Consider the following 24,057-nt stretch of genomic DNA (forward strand, 5'->3'; position numbering starts at 1 on the left):
CTTTTCATGCCTTCAGTTCTGCAACAAAGCAGAATGTTATCCCCCATATGCCACATGAAGTCTTCAGTAAGTTTTTAATATTCTGTACAGAAAGGGAAGTTTGGATGTTTATGTCCTTTTTTTCTTTTTTGGGGGGGAGTGGAAGGGTTGGGGATGTGATAAAAATGTCTCCTGAGACTCTTATCTTGTTCTGTAGAATGTGCAGATAAATTATAGCTTTGAAGACACTGTAGTTTGGTAGAAGACAATTTATCTACTGAATGTATTAGGCCAGATCCTCTGCTAGTAATTATTTGTATGGAGCTAAACAGATTTACACCAAAAATGTGTGTGTTGCTGCTGTGTGAAGGATATGACTTGCAGGAAATGTGCTGAGACGTTGGAAAAATAAGAATTGGGTATGCTGAAGAAGTCTAGTTTAGAAATGCAATTATATTTTTACATATTTCTCTATGGAAATGATCTTTCAGGACAGGAGATTCAAGATGTGTGAATAAGAACTTAAGTCATTAAAAGATAAATTGTTAGGGCTGGAAAGGACTTTTGGAGATCATCTAGTCCAACCCCAAGGAAGACAATTTATAGGGGTTTTTTTCCATTTTCTTTTTGCCTCTTTCTTCTTTGAATGGTTGGGGGTTTTTTGCCAGTATGCACAGAGCGAAACTTTAAAAAGTGTATTTATCAGGAATACAGGCAAATGCACACTGAAGGATGCTGACTGTGATGTGCTTCTGTTCTCTCTCAGCAGATCAGTGGGGTGAGGAAGGAACAGAAAGAGCCGACATGCTTGGAAATACCTTGGAAATTTTCCAGGATTGTAGACCTTGGGTCCTTGGTTACGTGCTGTGGCTGTGCTCATAGAGTTTCGTGAAACTTCTTGGATCAAGCTCCTTGTTGTATGTGCATCTGATTCAGTGCTGTGCTGCCTCTTGCAAAGGGAGCTTTTGGAGTTTGTGTGGCCCCTGCCTATAAACCAGAGCAGCTGAGAGTGCCTGGGCCGGTCTGCACACACTGACTTTGGGGTCTGGAACCCTCTGAGCTCTCTGGAGCTCACACACCACGAGACCCTCGGGTCCTTTTCTCTGCACCTTTTGGCAGTACAGCTGGCCCTGCAGGACCTGCAGATGATTCCTTTCAGAAGCAGATCTGCGAGCTGTGCTGTTCTTCCTGCAGTTCCTCACATTTGCACAGGGCCAGGAGCTCAGGCAGCTGAGCAGAGCCCATCTCTAGGACCTGGAGTCACTTAAGAGCAGTTCTAGTGCAAAGTGGCTGAAGTGATTGTAGTCTTAGAGGAGTTTCCAAATTAGAGAAAAAACTATCAGTGAGTTTTACTCAGTGTTAGCAAATCAACATGGAGCACTCAGAGTGTGGTTACCTGGGGAAATTTACGGGGTTTTAATCCTCAGCTTGGAAATCAAAGCATTAGCACATAACTAGGGAAAGATGATGGACCTTTTGTTTCCAAACACTGTACATAGCTCAGGCTTTCTGGCAATGTCCCTGGGATTATATTCATTCCTTCTGAAGCTGCAAATTGATTAAATTACATCAGTGAAAGGCCACTAATGACATGTTTTAGCTTGCTTTCTATTGCAGCAGCATGTTAATCTTACATTTGGAATTTGAATGGCATGGTGGCTGCTATTCCAAGGAGCTGTTGGTCACACACAATTCAGTAAAGCCTCTGACCACAGCTCTTAGAAGAGAAGTCAAAGGAGAGAAATAGTGCAGTCCTGCTTCTTATCCACATTGATAGTGATGGAATAAGACTGCTTTGTTCCAATCTTTTTTCATAGTTATGTGGAATTTTAACAGTGCTCTTTAGGTGTGGTGCTGAAAAATCTTTTTTCAAAACTTTTTCTGTTTCTTCTGAAAGTTTCAAAACACCCCTGTGTGTGTGTGACTGGACTCTGGGTTTGTGCACATCAATGAAACCATAGATTATCTTTTTTCTTCTCCCCATATACAAAAACCCAAGCACACAGGGATGGATTGCTCTGGCTCATTGGGGACTCCTGTCATGAGCTCTCAGTAGAATCTCATCTGGTTTTATCCCTTGAGTTCTCTGCAGCTAAACTTTATATCATAATAGCTCTATGTGTTCCCTTCCCACCCTGTTTCCTGAGCTATAGTGAGACTTTTTGACACCTCAGGAGAACTCTCTGTATCTTGCATCTTGTCCTTTCCCCACATCCCTCTGCCATCACACTGCCTCTAATTATAGCTCCACACTGGTGTCTCTTTCTCCTGGGTGGCAGCACCAACCTCTGTGGCTCAAATAAATGTATTCCTTATGGTACTTTCATCTACTTCAGGGACCTCAAGTATATGCTTTATATTTAGTGTACTGTTAAAATACATTTATTAAATATTTCAGATAATCTGATCTGAATTACGAAGTTAAGGACAAAATGTTTAAACAGCTATATATTCATATAATTCCCTAGACTTTAAATGAGATTTAGGCATTACTTAAAGCTGCACCTTAAAAGTCTTTTTATCTCTAAAACTTGTATAATCAGGCCTAACTCAGTACTGTACCTAAATTAGTATAATTCACATTTTTGTCTTCCCATCTCAATATAAACCGCAATTATTTAAGTTCCCATTTAGATAATCCCTAAAATGTGATTCACATCTCCTTTATGCACTGCTATTGCCATTTAATTAAATTAGTTCTTACAGCAGCCTCAGGTAACAGCACAGTTATGCCTCAGTTCTGAGCACTCTTCCCTGGTTTGATCAGGTTTCTGGAGTCCCAGCCCAGGTTTCCTGCAAAGCTTGTTTGCTGTGCAAACACCATCAGCACTCCTGTCTTATAGTGGGATTCCGCAGGGTAGTGAAGCATTTGGGAAAACTTGGCTGTAGCTGCTGGTGTGGAGCCATGCAGACAATTCCAGGAGTTTATTTCCTCAAGTTCTCTCAAAGCTGGGGGATGAGGAGTCCCTTTGGAATATGTAGCAAGTCTCTAGATAGCTCTGAAGTGAGTATTTTCTGAAAGTCTCTGTTGGGGTCATGTCTTGCTAATGTGGATCACCAGCAATGGCAAAGCTAGAATTGGAACAACGAGAGAAACATAGAAATTGCCTTTGAAACAAATTTTGAGATTAAATTACAAAAAATAGGCTTCTTTAAAGCTGTTGAGGTTAAGTATCAGACCATTTTGCTGGTCAACTCTGTACGTGTGTATGTCATTTGAAATGCAATTATACAAGTTCAGAATTTGATATAATTTTTTTAACACCAGTTTTCACAGCAGGGGTAAAATTGAAAGCGATGAACCACAGCCCCTGAAAATTGGCTTTTCATAGGAACTTCAGACTGCAGTTTCTCCTGTTATTGGCTAGTCTGGCAACACAGTCATCCCTAAATAAACTGCACTCCTTTTTAGCCATGTGAGTGATTGTCCTGGTAGTAGTAAAGCTGTGATTTATTTCCTTGAGGAATTTCATTGTATCTGTTCCTTTCTATGAGGTTCTTGAAGGACATTTTTCACATAAACCAGCTTTACTCTGTCAAGCAACAGAGTCACTGGGAACCAAGGCTCCAGAAATCCTGTAGGATCCTCCCACTCAGTATTGCCTGGCAAGCCAATTAGCTTGATATTTTTATCTCTAACCTGATTTGGAACTAAATTACTATTTTATCATTCTGTTTTCTGTGATAAATGCCCTACTCAATTATTATTAGATCTGCTCCTAGGACAGCTGAATCTCCTTCTATCTATGCCATACCTTGTGGCTTTGCAATCTAAGGAGGATACAGAAGCAACCTCATCCTGTTTCACTGATTCTTGATTTTGGCCCAGAGCACAGGGGAATGTGTTCAGTCTTTGAGACAGGCAGGCTTTTCTAGCAGACTCTTAACTGTGGTAAAAGTACCTTTCTGTGTGGTGGTTCATGTCAGTTGTTTAATACCTGTCAAGTTGCCTTCAAAGCAAAGCCCAATTCTCTACACTAAATTAAGAAAGTTTGAGCTAGTTCACATTTTTTTCCAAAACAGTGTTCTCTGATTTTTATTTGATTTTTTTTTTTTTAAAATCTCAGGGTCTACCATGAGATAACATTCATTATAAAGCTTGAAATGCAGTTTTACCACAAAGTGCATCCACCTTTGATGCAACTTTGAAGTAAATCTCTCAGTCCTTCCCATTTACTGCACTTTGCCTCACATCACTGAGTGGTGTCTCAGAGCACACAGATTCAATTCCTTCTGGTTAAAAACTGAACTAGAATATGCACTCCAGGAACACCTATGGATGTCCATTCAGCAGCTGGAGAATGGTTAAGCTCTCGTGTGGACCAGGAACTGACAAAGTGACACACATGGCAGAGTCTGTGTCCTCAGCACCAAGGGTTTTGCTGTGCCGGTGTTCTGCTGGCTCACTTCTCAGTGCAGGAACACTGAGGTGATGGAGGTGTGAGTCTTGAACAGAAAGGAGAGCTGTGGTCTGAGAGGTTCCTGCTTGCCCCAGTTTGAGGAGTTCATTGGAGGAGCAGGATCAGAGAGGCAAAAAGCTCAGCTCGTTACTGTCTGCCCTCTTCCCCATTTCTGTTCCTGCTGCGTGCTCAGGAACTGAGGCTCTTGGCAGCTGTTCCAGCTGAGCCGAGTGAGGGTCGTGCTCCTCCGGCTTGGCTGAGATCAGTCACTGCATCTGAAGACCTGGAATACAGGGCATGGATGGAAGAGGCCCAAGAGCTGTTTGCAGTCTGATTTTGTAGTGTGTGCCCAAGCTGAAGTCTCTCTCAAGTTACAGCTCCCAGGAATCACGAGACTCACACTCAACTGGAAAGACGCCTGAGGAAGGATGGGGTACATTGGAACCACAGGTACTTCCCAAAGCTGCTGCTTCCCTACACATCTTGGCTACCTTCCTCCATATAACTACTGTCAGAAAATGCAAGATTCATCTACCCAGATTGAATCCTCTGCATCTGAGCTCCTTTCACTCCAGGGCACTGACAAGCACAAGCAATTCTTTTCCACAGGCAGCTGAGTTCATGGAGTCGTGTATTGAAAAGTCTCATGCAAAAGTGAACTTGGTGCTCCAAATCCCTGAGGTGAAACATTTCCCTTTAGCATTTTAATCAAGGCCTTTGCTACAGCAAATGTTTAGCACTGTAAGTAATTGGTAGAGACTGCTGACATGATAAAACTGTTGCAGGTTCAGCCTAATCTGAAAAAAAATCCCTTAGAACATTAACTGCATGAGCTGACCCGGTGAATCATCAGAAAAGCAAGGCATAATCCAAATGTTGTGCACAGCAAGTAGAAATATACCTGGCATGTTTCAGAAGGCCAACACTGAGAAGACACAGAACTGGCTGCTCAAAATGGAGCATTTTCCATGTTTTCCATGGGATCTGGTCCACAGAGACCCCCTTGGTCTGTTTGTGAATATCCCTTTGGAACCAGTGTGCAAGTGGCAAAATACCATGATTGCTTTTAGCATCTCAAAGTCATTTTTATATTGAAAGTCCACAAAGTCATGATCTTATTGGAAAAATTCTGAACATCTGAGTCAGAGCCACTTGGTAATTGACTCAAGGCTTGTATGATTCAAGAGCTGTACGTGGTTAGAAAAGTTGTTAGAAATTATAGTGTTAGAAGTCCTTTTCTCTAAGCAAAGAGAAGCTTGAGGACACTGGGGACTGATGGCAGTCAGAGAGGAAAGAGCAAGCTTGTGGATAGCCAGATAACAAAACAAATACAAGTAATATCAAGTAGATAGCATTCGATTTGTATATTTTAAAAACTGCCAGTACCTGTGAATTCCAGTGGTCAGTATTGACCATCTTACTGACACCCTCTTTGCTAAGCCATCATTTCTGGGATTTATTGAGCCATTCCAAATCTCTGGGCAGATTCAACCAGCTGCATTTCTTAATGAACAGCTAAAGCTGTAGGTCTCCCTTTGATACCAAGTGTAGATGGTACTGCCCACTGAGACCGAGTGATATCCCAGTGAGAGCTGTCATGTCTGTAGCATCTTTTGGTTTATTAAGCCTTGAAGGAAGTTTTGAACAAAAATAAGAGAAGTGACAGGATCCTAACAGCTAAACCATTTTTTTCCGGGCTGTGAAAATGCTGCCAAAGCAGCCATGTTTTGTGGTGATCTTTTCATCGTTAGGCTGTTTCAGGCAATATATGATAAGGCTTCTCTCCTTTGACTCATGCACAAATTCTTTATGGAATTCGTTATGGAAAAGGATGCAAAAATGTTTTTTAATTTTTGGAAATGTCTGTTTCATAACATAACACTTATTGATAGAAAACCTCATATGTAAGCTCTAGTGATGTAATTTTAAAATAATACCTGTATGTGCTAGTATGTTCATATAAATACATTTTTATTTTCAATAACTAAAATAAATTTTTGTTAGGATCACCTACTTAATAATTTGTTCTATAGAAAGTAGTAACAGTGACCTCCCTTGAAAAATGTGTCCGAAATTGCACCTAAGAATTACCTCAGGACTGCCCTTCATGCTGAGCTAATGGATGTTTCTCCCAGTGACAGCCACCCTAGAGTAAAAGGCTGAAGCAATAAGGAATCTTTTACATCTTCTGATAAATTGTGCTGGCTTAGTCCCATGATTAACAAACTGCAGCTATTCCAGTCTGAACAGTTCATCAGCTTTGAGCCTTATAATGCCCTTGCTAGACTTGAAGAGCAATCAGAAAATTCCTTGTGTATGCGCTTCTAGACATGATATCAGACCTTCCACTTCTCTTCGACAGAGCTAAAGAGATTGATCTCTTTAAATCTCTCTATTAGGCATTTGGGTTTTGATCCCCAGATCTCAAAGTATATTCTTTGGCTCTTTTTCCTGAATCTTTTCTGTTTTCTTTATGGGGAAGGGTGGATATCAGAACTTGGCACAGTATGTTACAACATGAGAGGGCTGCAAAACTTTGCAGTGGGATTAGGTTCATGCAAATCAGTTAGAGGGATTTGTTTCCTTTTCATCTGAATCCATCTGAGCTCTGTGTCGCTCTTGCTGAGGCTTAGAACAGTGTGAGGTTTGTGGTGCTCAGTTATGGAGCTGATCAGGCTCTGATTGCTTCATTTGAGTTATCTGGACTGAGCTGCTGGTGGTAACAGCAGTGAAATCTCCAGAGTGTTGCATTAATCATTATTAGATCAGTAATGCCCAGGACACACACCAATGGGATTTTAGCAATGACAATTACCATTATGTTTTTCAGCGTTACAATGCTTCTGTCCCAAGAGCACTTTGGCTAACACATTTAGATGACATTTAGTGGGAAGCCTCCTATGATTCATATTTGTTGTAAATATAATTTTTTTAAATATTTCAACAAATAATCCTAGAGAAATTAGACATCTGTGGATTGTAAAGGTCTAAATTGGTGGGAATAATTTCCTGGTGTTTATCAGATGTCTCACAGCTTCGGAATGCAAAGTTCCCTGTGTAGGATCCATCACTATTTTATAGCTTGCTTGAGTGAGTCACATAGCCTTGATTGCCCTCTGAATCAAGTGGCTGCAATTCCCAAAAACATGTCTTTAGAATAAAACAGAAAAATGGGACTTCTTAGTTTCAGGTAGCTCACCCTGTCTGTCTTTGTAAGCAACCTCACTGTGTACAGGTTTCTTGTAATTCACTCTCATTTTATAGGATCACTTCTAGTATAATATTTGTAATATTAAGAAAAACTCACAACTGCTCTTGGCTATAATCAGAAGATAGTTTATTGGCTTCAGAATTATTTTGTAGTATTGTGCTAAATTTCTCCAGAAGTGTTCATAAGAGAGTATTGTTTGCATCAGTCATGTTCTATGTTTGGGAAGAACAAGTCAGCTCCCACACAAGCTCCTTATGTCCATTCTGGGTGCACGTTTTGGCTCCTGCACCTAATCTCTGTCTGGTTACAGCAGCAAAAGGGCAGGTTATACTACTTCTTGTCTGCTTTTATCATGGTTCCATGAGATATAATTATTCCTCCCTCCAAAAGAAAATGGTGGTAAATGTATTTAGTAAAAAAATAGGCGGAAATGCTCTGAATAAAATATTTATTTTATTACAGTAGCAACCTAATACAAGGCAGAGTTTATACTGCAAAGCAAGATCTTTTTATTGGACTTTGGACTGGTAATGATCTACCAGCAACTGTGTCTTCTGATCATTTTCAACAACTTGGTTGTTGCCTGGATCACTTGTTCTTCTTTTTAAATGTGAGTATTGAATCTGTCTCATTTTAAGACTGGAATTTGAAGGTGAAATATATTACAAATTTCTGATTTCAGAACAGGGCACTAAGGTATCGAGATATTTTAGCATTCAGAGCCATAGAGTGGCTGTTCCCAGTTAGGTGCTGGTGAACTCTTTAATCTTTGCCTCGTCCCCATGAATCTTTTCACATGGACACCAAATGGTGTTGATTTGCCATTCAGGACATGAACCTGCCACACACCCTACAGAAAACTGAAAAGTAAGGGGATTTTATTTTCTACATTACTTTTAAGCTTTGTCTCATTTTCCTTGTAATGTTCTCCCACTTTTTGCCTGTAAAAGAAAAAAAAACAGGTCTGAAAAATCTTTGTATTTTATTGTTATTTTCTTGATATAGTTCAGATTGATTTCTGGAATTTCTGACTTCCTCTCTTCACATGTTACAGTTTTAAGTTGTACCTGTCCCTCTCCAATTCATACCTTTTAAAAGCCCTTTTAGGATTTTCATTTGCACTATTAACCTCCTTTGGGGTGGTTATGCCTTTGGAGCCCAGTTTTACTGAAATCTCTTTGTTTGGTATTCACATTTTAGAAATAGTAATCTATTTAGAAATTAAATATATTCTAAACCTTCATGTTCAATTTCAAAAGTTTTTCAGTCCAATTATTTTCAGTAAACAGTTACCATAGTTACTCAAAGGTTCTTCTAAAGTCAAGATTGAGCCCAATGTTTGTTCACCATTCTGTTTAATTTAAATTGAATCATCTTACGTGCATTTGCTCCAAGGTTGTTTGGTCAGCTCTTCTTGTCATGCCTTTGTTGCAAATCAAAATCCCAATGGTATCACTGTGGTATCACTCCATGAGAACTGGCTAAATGTTTTGGAAAGAAATGTGGCAGCTCTCACACTAATGCGAGTGTGAATGCTACCAGCAACAGGAACATTTGTTTTCCCCTCTCTGTCCAGAGATTTAATTCCTATTCTGACACAATTTCTAGAAGCAATAAAATTGAAAAGCTTTCTCATTAAATCCAGTATTAGAATGCTCTTGAAAATTTTGAGCAAACTCATTTGTTTGCTCATCATTCCCCAAAATTATTTCATCTCAGGCAAATTCTGTTTTGTCCATGCTGCTCACATTTCTATTGTCTCTTTGTTTCATAACACAAGTAGATCTGTATTTCTGCACTTTATTTCAGTAATTTATTTTTATCACTTTTCATTATCATTTTCCTTAGATGTTTTCATCAGGTTCTTTTAAATGATGCATTAGACACGCAGGTTAATTATTAGCCATTCAGACAGCAATCTCACACACAGCTGTAATGTATTTCACTTACATCATCTTGCTATATATTATGTATTTTTCATTTTATTAGTTATATCTTTTTCACTCTTCAGGGAAAAGCTGTATTGCATAATTCCAACTATAAAATGTTATATTTGTGTAATAAATTCCAGCCTTTGCCTGTTTATGTGCATTGGTAGTGATTTTAATAACATTATTTCTTCAGTGGCTTTTGCACCCAAAACTATGTCCATTTTTTTCCCTCAAAGCTACTTGAGTTGATCTAATAAAAGGTACTTATACTTCTTCATTATTTGTGGTGGAACAAGCAGTTTGCAAACTGCAACAATTATACAAATTCCAAACTAACTCACAAGGAACAGTGAATTTCTTTTAGTGGGTGAAGAGCAGATTTTACCAGGTTGCAATGGAATTAGTATTAATGGAAGATTACCTGGATTCTGGAAATCCTGCCCTCAGCTCCTCCAGACAGCAGCTTGAAATCTTAACTATGTGCTGAGTCTGGAAGGTGACAGGGAGCAGCTGTCCTGCTTCAGCTCAGGCTGACATGGCCAAGCACCCTGAGAACAAACCAGCACTTTGAACTGAATGAGAGGTGCACCAGAGGCCAAAAGCTTTCATGTTAATAGGAAAAGGTAAAAGTTGCATCAGAATTTGTGCTCTTCTAAACAGTAGCACATTTGTAGCAGTGTATGCTGAGTGTAAACTCTTGGAGACCCTTCTCTGTTACCAATAGGGAGAAAAAATGAATTATTAAAAATTGTCTGAATTTTATCTTCATAATCTGAGCAGGTTTAATTAGTGGAGAGATCTGTTTGCAGTCTATGTTTGCACTTTCCTTGCCAGGCATGTTATTTCTATATTGGTTTCTGGGTTTAGTACTACTAAATAAATATGTATGGTTGTTCACTCTCTGGAGGACAGTTGCAGTGGCCATAGTCAGTCCAAACCCCAGTGATCTTCCACCTGATGATGGATAATTTATGAATCATACATAAAAAATATATTTCTAACTGAATCCATCCTTTACTCTGTTGTAGGTAAAAGTGTATCTGTAAAAAATAGCTTTTGCAGACTCTTCTCCAGGCCTTTCCTTCCCTTTGAAGGAATTAATGGATTTAATAACATCTGCAAACTTCCTTTTTTTGTGGCTGAAACAGTACCTGAGTCATAGCTGGTCTGTAAGTGACCATTTTAAACTCCTCTCCTGTTTTTTTTCCCCCCTGTGTGTGAGATCTTGTGCCCATCATTGAGTGCTTTACAGCGTGGGTGTGCTTCCCTCTTTCAGTGGCCTGTCCTCAGAGGGGCTGTTTTCTGGGAGGGCTTCTGGGGAGAGCTCTGCAACCCTGCTCCTGGCAGCTATGTTGATTTGTGTTGCTATTTGTTTAGTATGTTAACAGAACATAAAAGAATTACAATTTGATTGCACAGCTTTACAGGAGACTAAGGACACATTCTTTGCCCTTACACAAAGCGATCTTAGATGGCAATTTTTCCCCATGTGGATACCACCTGTCTAATTTAGGCTTATGCTCCTGCTGACTGATTCAATCACCTGATTCAGTCACTTCAAGACATCAGGACATTCCTTCCTGGTTTTCAGGAAGGTGCCTCACAGGGATGAGCTGTTTGTGTGTCTTCAGCAGTCAGACAGCATCTTTACTGCTGGGCTGTACCTGGGGGCTGTTCCCTGAGCTGGGCACTGGGCGGGGGGGAACCTGAATCCATGTCCTTTTTGCACGGTGGGCATCTCTCACAACTGTACTTATTGTATTGCTGAAGTGCCAGGAACAGTGTTAAGCAAAAGGGAATATTCAACACCATTGAGAAGATGTGTGGGTGTCACTCCTCTGCTTCTTAGTAGAAGACACCACTTGGGTGTATTTAAGAGCTCTTGGCCAGTTGGGCTGCTGTACATTATGGCAGGAGAGTGAATTGGTGTGATTATTGATTAATTATGTGTGGAGAGAGCTGAGGTCTTTGGGCTTTTGTTATTTAGATGAATCAGCTGCTGGTCACTTTGTGCTGATTCACTCCCAGAGCTGGATGTGAGTATTTGGATGGATTTACAGTAACTTCATCCTTTTTACTCAGGGACATGCCAGTCTGCAGAATTGCTACAATTGACTCATTGTTCTGCTGTGTCAGGTAACAAAATATTCTGCTTTCTTTTATTCTGCTCAAGAAGATTTGGTTTCATTACATAGGTCAAAGCTCTTAAAATAAATTTCTGTCAGATTTCCTCCCCAGTTAACCCAAGTGACACATGTGTTTTTGGATATGTTGTATTGAGACATGCATGACACAAAATTTCAAGTCTGCTTTATAGAAGACTGAAGTGGTTTTGGCATGCTGGGAACACATATAGAATGTATCTCTTAAACATAGGAATACAGTAATGCCTTTCACAAGGATATATTTCAAATTAATTTTGGAATATGAAGCTTATATGAACACTTAACTGTCAACTACTTGTCACTCTGGGCACATGAAATGAAGAGTTAGAAACCTGATTTGGCTCTCTGTCAAACTAATGACAATTCAATTGTCCTCATCTTAACAAAATTAAATTTTTTAAAGATTTGTAACATTTATATACTGTAAAAACGCACTATTTATTTTACTATTAAAATGCACTGTTTTGACTGTACATATATACAATTCTGAATTTATCTAGCTAAAAGTAATCAAAATAATTCTACAGATAAACACGTAGGATGTTTACTTTTCAAATATAAATATGTGATTAGGATGGGCAGTAAAATAGGAGGAAATGTTAAACAGTGTTCCTTGGGTATTGAGCACCTTGCCAGGACTGTGTCTTTCTGTACTCATTAGCTGAGCTGGAGAAGTGTGCCCACAGATGCTACACTGTGTGCTCCAGCATTCCCATAAGGAAAAATGGGGTGAACCCAGATAGGTCCAGCATGACTTCAAATTATCCATCTCAGTAGTTCTAAATTCCAGTTTCTCCAATTGTTTATGTTAATGCCGGTTTTATCTCCAGATAACAACGTATTCCCTGCACAGGGACTGGCCAGAGCCGAGGCTGCTCGCTGTGGCAGGGCTGGCAGGGCAGGCGCTCCCTGGAAGATGCCGAGGTGCGGGAACAGGAGGCTCCTCATGCCCTGCCGGGAGCGCTGAGGGAGCTCGGCCGGAGGATCTCTGGTGCCGGGGGAAGGCTCCGAGCTCCGCGGCCAGCGGGGCCCGGCCGGCAGCGGCTCCAGCACCAGGGACAGCGGGCGGGGAGCCGGGAGCGGCGGGGCCGCGCCGAGCGGGGCACGGCAGAGGCGCCTTAAAGCGGCGGCCCCGGGGCTGGAGAGGCTGCGGGGCTGCCGTGGGGCAGAGCGGAGCTGTGGGACGGCACAGCACGGGAAGGACACGGGATTCCTGCCCTGCCCTTCAGCCCGGCCGCGCTGGACACCTCAGTCACTTTTCCTTTTCACACAGCACAGGGCGAGCAAATAACTGTGCAGAACTCCGGAATGCTCAGCCCTCGTTCCCTGGAGGTGTGTTGGATGTTGTGTACGAACCAAGGTTCTGTTGTCCCTGAAACACAGCCATAACATCAGAGAGAGCACTTAAAAATCCCCCACCAAACCCTGCTCTCCCCTGTAGAGATTTGGCTGAGAATTGATTGTGTGATAGCTCAGTTAATCAGCCTCTGGAATAGCAACATGCTCATTTCTATGAGTGATGAAAGCACTTCTCTGATGTTGTCTTTCAATAGTATAAATTTCTTAGCATGAAAGAGATCTCTTTCACAGCAATAAATACATAAATTATAAGACATGCATAAGGTCAGAAATGGAAAAAAAAAAAAAAGACCAGAAAAAACATACTCACAAGGAGAGTTCACAAATGCCTCTGAACTCCCATTTCACAAAATAAGACAGGAGTTAATTATTACTTGTGATAGGGTTTCTTATATCCTGAACATTAAAAGAAATTAATAGGAAAAGGTATAAATTTGTCACAACAGTGCTAATTAACGTTCTATGATTTCTCACTCTTTTAATAGGTAATTTGCTGTAGTGAGAGCATTAAGGATAAGTGAGAATGAAGCTGTAATAGTATTTTCCTCAAATTTTTTAATTATTCATGGAACAAGAAGTTTTAAATTAATCTTTTCCCTTTTTTTTACTAATTGAAAGGCAAAATACCCTGTTTCTTTAGTACCAGGAAAACATTTGTTCGGCGTGATCTGTGATATTTTTTATATGAAGGTCCATCTGACTAAATAATTACCACCTGCACTGTAAATTTTTGGTAGTTGTGCTTGACATATTGGTATTAAAGCATTAGTCAGTCCATTCTCTACTTTCATGCTGAAAAAAAAAATTCAGTATTATTCTCCTGATTTAATTCAGATATCTTCTATGCAAGCAACATACAAATGTACACACTGGCACAACCACACTGATCTATACTCGTCCTTCTGCAAGTCCTGGTCTTTTCTGGTTTTATAATTTGTTTTCAAGCAATGTTACAAATAGAGTGAAAGTAACTTTTAACAGTATGTTTGTACCTGTTATGTAAATTTGTTTTAGTGGACATTCTTATGCAGGGTTCTATTAGGGGATGCTTAACCCCACATGTCTAATGTTCTGAAAAGATGTGAAAACACCTCTTTTTCTGCCTCCAATGACTTTAGATTACCTTTGCTCTGAGGAAGACGACACTGGAAATAGGGGAAGAACTGGAATATTTTATGCTGACTTCCATTTTGCAGGAAAGAAAAATTCCGGAATGGAACACCAGAACTATTGTAATTGAGATGTTCCCAGGATTACCAGAAAGTTCTGTTTGCTGCATCTCACACAATGAAGTTAAACATGTGCTGGTTGCTGTTGGTCATGAGCTCCTACTTCAGGTGCTCTGTGAGGAATAAATGCTGGAGTGACAGCAGCAAGCTGGGAATGATGCTGCTGTATGGAGGTCTACTTTCTTTTCCTGCCACTCCAAGAAATGTTGAAGGCTGGGAGCAGATTTGTTTCTAAGGAACTCATTCTGAATTAGAAATTTGCAAAGAGTCTTAAGATAATGGACTTTAACATCCTCCTCAGTCCTGAGCACTAATCAGAAATCATCTCAATTCAACAGTAATTAGGTGTGTGAAGTTGTGGGGCACAAACTGTGATGTCTTGGACAGAAAAATCTGTCATTTGCTGTGTTTATATTCCTGATTTGCTGGTTTGATCCCTCATAAGGAAGAAATCCATGAGATGGCCCTGTGCAATAGGACAAAAAATAGAATTTGGGTCTGTAAATCAAAAACGGAGACCTCCTGCTTAAAAGTTTCAGGGGATGACTTCATCAAAGGAAGAATAGCTCAGTTCTTGGGACACATGAATCCCTATTTTGAGGCATAAAGTAGAAACACTTGGTACTTCAAAGGACCTGTGAGGTCATCACAGATGACCATAGAGTGGATTTGCTTTGCATCTCTTTGTTTCTCCCTGCAGGGTGAGGAATTTATAATTTAGTGGGAAAGTCAAGTTGTTCAGTGGCTTAATTCATCTTAACAACAGGGGAAGAATACAAATTTTAAAGAAACAAACATAAGAAGTCAAAACCTCAAGTGTAGAAAAGGAGGGAATTTAATCAAATTGTCTGTCACAGGGACTTGAAATTCATCCCTGATTTTTTTTTTCTGATGGCAGGGGTCCTGGGCCATCTTACTGAAACAGAGGCTTGAAGTAATAATGGAAGTTACCAGCAACTATAGGCCTGAGAATGGGGAGAAAGGGTAAAGTGTGGGGCTGCACTTACCTGAAAAAGAGGGGAGGAGGGTGATATGTTCTGTGGTGCCTTAAGGCTGGGATAACTGAGAAAAACCTACTTGCAGGGAGGTGTAAGAATCTCTCTGCTTTCTGCACTCTGACCTTCCATTGTCCCTTGCAGAGCATTTGAAAGGATTGTGCAGTTCCCTTGATCTATTTAAGAGAAAGAAACTGTGTCAAATCTCTCCAATCCCAAGCCAGCTGTCTTTCAGATCACATCTATATTATGGCAAGACGGGACGATATAGGATGAACTCTCTAATGTATTTTAATTAACACAGCGTTAAACATTGCTGCCTGTTCTGTTTGGATAAGGACAACTGTGTTTGCAGTAACAGAACCACAAGCAATTCACAATACCTCTGACATAACAGCTCCTGAACGCAGTGGACATTGAGTAACTTTAGACAGCGTTATTCAGGGATTAGTGCTTTTCTGCTGACTTGACTTGTTCATTTAAATAAGGTCGCGAAGCTTGTATTTGCCTTTATTTCAATATAGTGCAACACAGGAATTTAGTGACAGAACAGTACCTCAAAGACTTCTGCAAGGGGAGGCCCTCCTCTCTGAAAATCATTCATTTTTGGGATCCATGACACCCACCAACAGAAGCTCTTCTTGTAGGAGCTCTGACATTTATATCAGATTTTAAAATTTAGTTTGATTGCTGATGTCAATTTTAAAAACTTCTTAACAAAACCTTAACTAGAAGTCGGCTTTGGATTCCAGTTTTGTGGTGTTTTTTCAATGTGCAAACTTTATAAGGGAAAACAAAAACTGCTCCAGGAATAAAAGAAGACCCTGGGGCATATAACCCTGAGAATTTCTTGTTTCTGCTTGCTACAGTACTTCTCTGCTTTTCCTATGCTTTCCACAGTAGTATGAGTATTGAAGCTGGCAGGAGTGAGCTCTGTTAAGAGAGAGAAGAGACAGCAGAAACAGTTGTTCTGCAGCAGTCGCTGTTTGCTTTGGTCTCTCCTTTGCACGTGGGTAATCCTGAATTCCAGCTTGGTGCCTGGGAGATTTGTGGCTCTGCCTCTGTGTGAAGATGTTTCTTCCTTGCTACACTTAAGCTAACAGTGTTTACTGAAGCAATCAGTATTTCTGTGGAGGTGATAGGAGCCTCATTAAACGGGTGAATGCAGAGATCAGAGGAACAAGTGTAAATGTATTTGGTAACTTTTAACTTACGCTAACTTGCATTCCACCGACTCTACAGTTAAGTACATTGACTTTTTTTCTTTCTGAAGACGTGTGGGTCATATGGCCATCTACTGACTCTCTCTGAAAATAGGTATCACCAGCAGCAGCGCAGAAAAGTGTCAGGAATAAACATGCAATAATATGTGTTGCATTTCAAATACAGGTAATGTGCCATCAGTGTGAGTGTCCCTGTTAATGCTGGCATTCATATGTCCATGATCAGGACATACTGATGGCCTTTATTTAAAGTGCTTTCTGTATGCTATTGGGTCCTTGCAGGTCCCATTCTGTCCAGCTATTTTGGTGTCCTCCTCAGTTTTTATTTAACCTTAGAGGGTTCTCACTTGCCTTCCCAAGTTCACCTTCATTCCGAGTTTACTTTAAAGGACGAGTCAACTTAGACATGGTTGTAGTTTGGAAAAAAAGTCTGCTGTGTTTTTTCTTAAGCAAGAAAAGTATCAGTTTAAGTACTGGTCAGCTTGGCAGCAAGAAGAATCCTTGAAGGGCTGAGACTGTGGGATAAAGAACCTGGAAGAATTAACCAGTTCCTGTCACTGCAGAGGTTTTCTGCTCCCAAAGTACTAGGAAGATATGAAAACATATTTATTATTGACATATACAGAGATAAAAAACCAAAACTAGTTTTTCAAACCCTGGAGCAGCCTATCTCCAACAGATGCAACTCAATGACTTTGTCATGCTTTGTCCCTTCAAAAAGCTATTTCTGCATGCTGTGGGAGTGCCTCAGGAAGGGAAGGAATGGAGCTATTGTAAATACAAATGCCTAAATGTGAATATGAATTAAGGTAGGATAGAATAAGTTGGTTTTTCTAAATGAATAATGTACAAGCACACTTAGTTCTTGGCCACTTGCTGTTTGCACTCCACACAGGAAAACAAAACCCGACATCCCAAAACCAAACCAAAACCCAAACAGAAACCTGCTCGGTGGGGAAACAGTTAGTTGCACGTGTTAAAGAAATAAATAATGAAGGTTTCCACAGCAACCCAAGTTCTGTAGTGCAAATTGATGACTTTCATTCTGTTTTATTATATAATCAGAGAACAGATATTCTATTAAAAGTGTTGGGTACATCTGAAGTTATATTGTTTAAAAGTTTAGTGCAATCCTAAAACTTCACATGGAGTAATCTGTTTACAAAGGTTTCTGAAAAGGCTGTATAAAAAGTGTTTTCTTCCCTAAGCTTCCGGGAGGCTCTACTGGGGCAAGGGCGCTGGTCCGTCGGAATACTGCAGTGAGCAAAATTTCTGTTGCAGGAGAACTTTTGTATAACTTATTTCAGCTTTTCCTTTGCTGTGAATAATTCAAATTCAGTTTTTATAGAAGGAAGTGAAAGCTGAACTTAGAGATGAAATCTAAAGTGTGGTTCCCGTTATGGATATGTGTTCATCGTGGAAACTGCGAATTTTGCCAGCTCTTTAGAAGCTCTGGAGATTAATAATAACAAGAAAATTAAATCACAGAGCCAAATTTTGATCTCAGCGCTGGTGGTGGCTGGGGTTACCGCTGCCAGGGGCAGCTGAGCTCGGCCGGGCGAGCTCGGGGCAGTGGCGGGCAGAGGCCGGGGTGTGTCACGGGCAGCCCGCGGCGGCGGCCGGGGTTCGGGCTGGCCCCGCTGCTGACAAACACGGCCGCGCTCGGTGCTGCACTGCGGGCCGACCTGCCGGGAGCCGCTCGGGCCGGCAGGTGCGATGGGGACGGGGATGCGATGCGGACGGGGCCGGGAGGATGCCCCGGGCCCGGCCGCTCCCCTTCCCCCCTCAGAAGCCACGCGCCGCCGCCCCCGCGCCTCGCGCCCGCGCGCGCCTCGTGCGGCCGCGCGGGGCTGGGGGGGGGGTGGGGGGGGGAGGCGGCGCGAGCCGCGCGTGCGCGCCAGGTCCGCCGGCGCGGGGGGGGCGCGGCAGCCCCGAGTCCTTCAGGCGGCGGTGGCGGCGGGAGCGGCGGCTCGGGAGGAGGCGGAGAAGAAGAACGACGAGGAGGGGGCCCGGGGTGGCTGAGCTCTGTGTGGCTGCCGCGTCGGCAGGGCCGGAGCCCGCAGGGCCACGCGAAAAGAGGCGCCGGGCCGGCGGCGAGCGGCCGCGGAGGGGAGCGGCGCGGCGGCCGGTGCTTCTCGGGCGGGCGGGGGGCGACCTCCCCCCCGCCCCCCGGCAGCGGCGAAGCGGCCCCTGCCCGCAGCCCCGGCCGGAGCGTGGGGCGGGGGCTGCCGGCGCGGCGCCCCCGCTGAGCGCGGGGGGAGGAGAAGCCGCCCCCGCTCGATGAGCGGCGCCCGCCCGCCCGCCGCTCTCTGCCCGGGGACCGGCGGCCGCGGCCGAGCCATCCAGCAGCATGTGGAGTCCCACCGAGGAGGAGAAATACGGCGTGGGTAGGTGCTGCCGCATCCCTCCCCCGCCCCGCGCACCCCCTCCTCTCCCCGCCGGACCCCGGGGGCTGTGCTGTGCGTGTGGGGGGGCGGCTGTTCCCCTCCCCCGGGGCCGGCGGTGGTCGCGGCGCTGCCCCTCAGGTGGAGCCGGGCGCGGGATGGGGACAACGCTGCCCGCGGGGCTGTGGGGGCTGCCCGGCCGTGCCTCCCCTGCCCTGCCCGCACCGCTGGATGCGCTCTGCGTGTGCTTGTTCGCGTTATTTCCCCGAGCGCCGCCGCGGCGAAGCGAGCGACAAGCGGAGTTCGGGGGCCCGCGCTGGGGTCGGGATCGCACAAATAATCAGAAAACGAGTCTCTGAGCCCTTAATCTACTTAAGCGCGCGGTTCCCTTTTCCCTGCGTTTCCATCTGCGGAGCGAGGCGATGTGTGGATGGAGTTGGGAAGGGGCCGGCGGCGCCGCGGTGTCTTTAGGGGGCGTCGGTGCTGCACCTGCCCGGCCGCGGGGGACGAGGGGGCGGCCGAGGTTGCCGGGCCGGGGGCTGCGGAGGGCCGGCCCCGGGGCCTCTGTGCGTGCGGACTGCGCTGATTGTTCGTTGTTTTGGTAAATCAGATTTTACAGTCGTCTGGCATCGTGGTTGCTCTAATCTGAGGCATCACCGTTGGCGGCTTTGGTTTGTTATTTTAGCGTGTAGATCCCTGATAAGAGCAGAAATGTTGCATCTAATGAAATGGAAGATACAGGATTTCTTTTACTTCGCTTTTGCTCATTTCGATTTAATTTTTTTTTTAAACTGTTGTCTTGTTTTATAATAATAAAAGCCACTACTGCTGCCCTGATTAGTTACCTAAACGCCTCATTAAATTTTTAGTTATCTATTGATTTTTAAGTTCCACAGTGTGTAGTGATGATTGATTTGTACAAATATTTTTTTAAATATCAACAAATTTGCTACATGATCTGTTAACCGGGACTGTTAAAGTGGGATCTTGGCAATTAACTCATGAGCAATTAGAAGCCTTAATGCCTCTTTGTTAAAAAGCTTTCTGTTAATAATAATAATAAACCACTTCTTGTTAATTTTTCATCTTGTGAGTCAAATATTTTGCTTAGTACAGCTCACATATCTTCACAGTGAAGAGAGGAAGGAAAGAGAAATGAAGTAAATCACTTTTGTGTAAAAAAATCAAATGCAGCATCAGATGAGAACCTGTAAGTGTAGGGTAATATGAACAAGTGGCAGAAAATAACACCTGGAAGTCATTGCTTCCAATCCTGTTGCCGTGTCTGTTGGTCATTGGGAGTATTTAAAGTTAACAAGCCCTGTTACATCTCAGCTGGATGCTCCAGGAGTATGAAGTTGTTTTGTTGGGGTTTTTCAATGTAGTTGATGCTGTATTTTAGTTTATACCTTATCTGCTGGTGAAATGCCACCTCTGTTACCCTAGGACCAAACTTACTGCTATAATTGTAATAGATGCTTGAGAAAATAATTATGTGTCTTTCAAATCTTGTTGTTTTTCTTCTGTTTATGTAGTTTTTTTTCTTTTGCCGTGTTGCAGGGTTTGACGTTCAGTGCTGTGTTTGTGTTTGGCCTGTGTGCTCAAATAGGAAAATACTTGTTTTACCTTGATCCAAAAAATGGGTGAACTAATTTTTTTTACGCAGATGTTTGAAAAGAAAAGCTGGGAAATCTCCATTCAGGTTGTAAACAAGTCTGGAAGAGGCATGTGGAAAAGAGAGCAGTGAATGAAAACAAGTGTTATTTCAATGAGTGTTCCCTGGGCTGGAGAATATTCCTCTAAGGATGGGGATTTTCCTTTTGCAGACAACACACCTGTAGGTAGGGCTGAGGTAATGGCTCAGTTGTGCAAGTTTGGGTGATCTCTAGGCAAGCTTTTTTTATCCTTGAGTAGCTTTAATTACTTTTCCTGTAATTGAAATTTGTTGATAATCCTCCAGAGAAGGAAAATAGGTGAAAAATGCTGCTTATATCTGGAGTTTAGTTACTACAAGTGAGGAGTGGCATATCAGTTTTTCAAAAGTAGATCTGTCATTGCTGGCTGGAGGGGTCATTTTTGTGCATTTTGAAGCAAATAGTCTGCAGAAAGTGTAGACCTGAGGGTTTGCTGCAGGGAGGTGCACTGACAAAAAAAAAAAGGGACAAAATAGCAGTGTAAATTATCCTGATTCCACAAGTAATATGTGCAAAAATAATCTTCTTGGCATGAGTCACTGTTCTGAGCTTATGCCTTTGGGCTTTAGTAGTTTGGGTTCAGTTAGAGCAGTCTCTGTCCAAAAAACCACAGTGTGTTTTCTCTGTGCTCCTGTTAAAGTTTTGCAGACAAAGTTTTAAGATTTGCCTTTGGATTAAGGCAATAAACTTCTCGTCCCAATTGATGTAAGCTGGGTGGGAGAAAAATCAGTTATTTCTGCAACTGGAATACCACAAAGAGGTTTCTGGTGGAATAGAAAGGAATGTTTGGGCATCCAGGCCCTGGATATACCTATTCTTGTGTACCAAGGAAAGGGACAGTGCTACATAAAGTACTTCATTCTGATGCTGTTCTCTTTGTTTAAAGTAAGTTGTGCTCTGTTGCCTTACCTGGGCAGCTGGCACAGAAGTGATAATTCATAGAGGCTGTTCCTTCAGACAGACACCACATTCCCCCCCCAACATGTGGCTATGGAAGGGCTTTGTGTTCTGTGTTGGCTTCTAGGGAGTATCAGACAAAGGCATTTCTTCTGTGCTTGCTGGAGCCCCTCAGGAGATATTCCTTTGCAGCCACAGGCTCTTGGCTGCAGGAGAACGTTCAGTTTCCTGATGGGAATGTCGGTGCCTTTTGGGCAGTTCTGAAGTTCTCTGTGCCTATCTGCAATTAAAAGAAGTTTTCCACGCTGGCAGTTGTAGAACAGCATTGTATTGCCCAGTTCTCATACAAATCATTGCATCCATCTGCAGCAAAGATATTAAAAGATTGCTCAGGATATTTCTAAATAAATTAAACACTTTCCTGACAACCTTGATTTTATTTCTCAGCTGCTATAGCAACTACCTGGTAGCTGTTGTGAGTAATTCCTCTCTATTTAGAAATACTTATATTCAGTGCCTCTAATCCTAACTCTACTTTTAAAACTTGAGACTTGCTGAAGCAAAGCAGACAGTTCTTGCACAGGTGCTTAAGATGGCCAGTTATGAACATAATTAATAAGAATTCTGAACTGATTATTGACGATAACTCTCTCTCTAGCCCTCTAGCGTTTTAGTATTTTTAAAGCAGTCTCTGTGTCTTAAGAAAATATTTATTAAAGTGATCTAATTAGTTACTTTAGTCTTGAAAAGCAAGTATTAAATAATACTGTATTAAAAAAAGTTAAATAGAACTCTTTAGTGAATAACATTTGGCAATTGTGTGAGAGCTGATTATTTCATCAGGCTGTCAGTTTTTGCTGTTTTGTTTTTGTGCAAGGAGCACATTTAGGTGGCTCTCAGGAAAGTTTTTTTGTTGTTTTGTTGGGCTTTTTTTAACGTAGTTGCTGCTGTATTTTGTATGGCTGACCATATTAAATATGTATGTATTAAGTCACAGAGGAGAAGGAGAACCTGCCTACATCAACAGCATCTGTTCTTAGTTTGTTCAAAGAATTAGTGTTAAAATCTGTTGTTTTATTTAAAAATGCATTTTTAAATCTTTATTTTCACCTCTTAATTGGTAACAATGAAAAAGAAATCCATAAGCACAAATACAACTAAACTTTCCCTTGTTCTTGCTGAGAAGGGGTGGAACATCACAGTGTCCTAGTTACGGTTTTGTACTGCAGCTTTTTGATCAGTATCTTGATCCCCCCCGTCACTAAACCTTGTCTTGCACACTTCCAGTTCATATTTATGCTTGGAAGAACAGGACTGCAGAACTTAGATAAGTCTTCCCTCCCCAAGGCTCTTGGCATAAGACCCTGCCTCACCTGTTCATACAGGAGGCAGCTGCTGAAGGGGGCAGTGAGTGGCACTGTGGTTTCACTAGGTCACTGGAGTGGTTTGTTACAGGTTTAAAAATGAGAAGTTTCAGAGAGGTAGAGGAAAGTCCCTCTCCCAAATTAGGAAAATGTCCATTGTTAATTTGGGAAGCAATATCAATCCTTGCATCAGGTGCTGTGTTAGGGACATAGGTTATATTTCATTTTCTCTCCTGTGCCTCAGTGCCAGGAGATGTAATGTCTGGCAGCAGGAGAGAGGTGACTAAGGATATTCTTCAGTGATCTGTCTTGGAACCAAAGCTACGTGGAGGGATGCACTTTCAAACCTCCTGTGCTGCACTGCTTTGGGAAGTGCTGCTGGTACCTGGGGACTTGGTCATTAGTCAGGAAAACGGGATGATCCAGGGATTGGAGTCATTTCTATTCAGTATGTGCTCCTAAGGGCCTTTTTTTTTTTTTTTTTTTACCTGTAGGCTTTAAGAATGAGCAAAGGAATTTGTCAGTCAGGGATTGTAAAGGAAATGTATATGTGTTATTTAACTGGATGGGAAATGAATCACACCTTGAAATGTCTCTGGAAAAGAGCAGCTCCCAAGATGCATCTGATGGGGTACTATCAGTATAGAGAGGAGAGTTTAGTAAAGTGTCATTAAACATGGTGGGCAGCTTCAGCTCCAGTCTAGGGTAAATCTAGAATTCTGCTGGTGCTGATAGAACTTGGAGGTTAAATGTACTGTTTTGTGGGAAAAGATTAATATATTTTGGCTCATCTGTCCTAGAAAAGACTAAGCTAAAGACATTGTGGTTAGACTGGCTCTCATGAAGAGCTGGTTTGCAGAGCTGGATGAGAATTAACCTGTAAGATATCACTACTTTGAGATTGTCTAAATACCAGTTGTCCACAAATGCATCTGCAGTAGAAATTAGCCAAAACTTTCTAAATACAGGAGGAATGAAGTTAAGAAGCAAATTGCTCACCAAGGCAAGGAGTGAGATGTGTATGTTTGCATGGTTTGTATGGGAATGTGGGTGTGATCCTGGAGCAAGAAGTGATAGCAGTGCAATGTGGGGTTTAACTTTGGATGATTTGATGGGTTTTAGAGCAATTTTCTCCATTTATTTGTTGTTGTGCTGTGTTGGGTGTTCAGTTAAGACCTGCAGAACTTCAGCCACTGCCAATAGGGTAGGGGCAAAAGCAGTTCCTT

General features: G+C 42.2%; 1 protein-coding gene across 11 annotated transcripts in view; it reads left to right on the plus strand.

Annotated features, from left to right (window-relative positions):
• The first annotated feature begins 18,735 nt into the window (after nucleotides 1–18,735).
• DOCK3 (dedicator of cytokinesis 3) overlaps nucleotides 18,736–24,057 on the plus strand; it is a 185,539-nt gene continuing 180,217 nt past the window's right edge. For 7 of the 11 annotated variants that reach the window (XM_048315970.1, XM_048315971.1, XM_048315976.1 and 4 more), the window contains exon 1: nucleotides 18,736–18,879. In XM_048315970.1, coding sequence (XP_048171927.1) covers nucleotides 18,843–18,879 — 37 coding nt within the window. In that variant the 5' untranslated portion in view covers nucleotides 18,736–18,842. The remainder of the gene's footprint in view (nucleotides 18,880–24,057) is intronic. The other 4 variants (XM_048315975.1, XM_048315979.1, XM_048315974.1 and 1 more) reach the window with 1 other exon arrangement.

This window comes from Corvus hawaiiensis, chromosome 11 (assembly GCF_020740725.1).
Source record: "Corvus hawaiiensis isolate bCorHaw1 chromosome 11, bCorHaw1.pri.cur, whole genome shotgun sequence".
Lineage (NCBI taxonomy): Eukaryota > Metazoa > Chordata > Aves > Passeriformes > Corvidae > Corvus > Corvus hawaiiensis.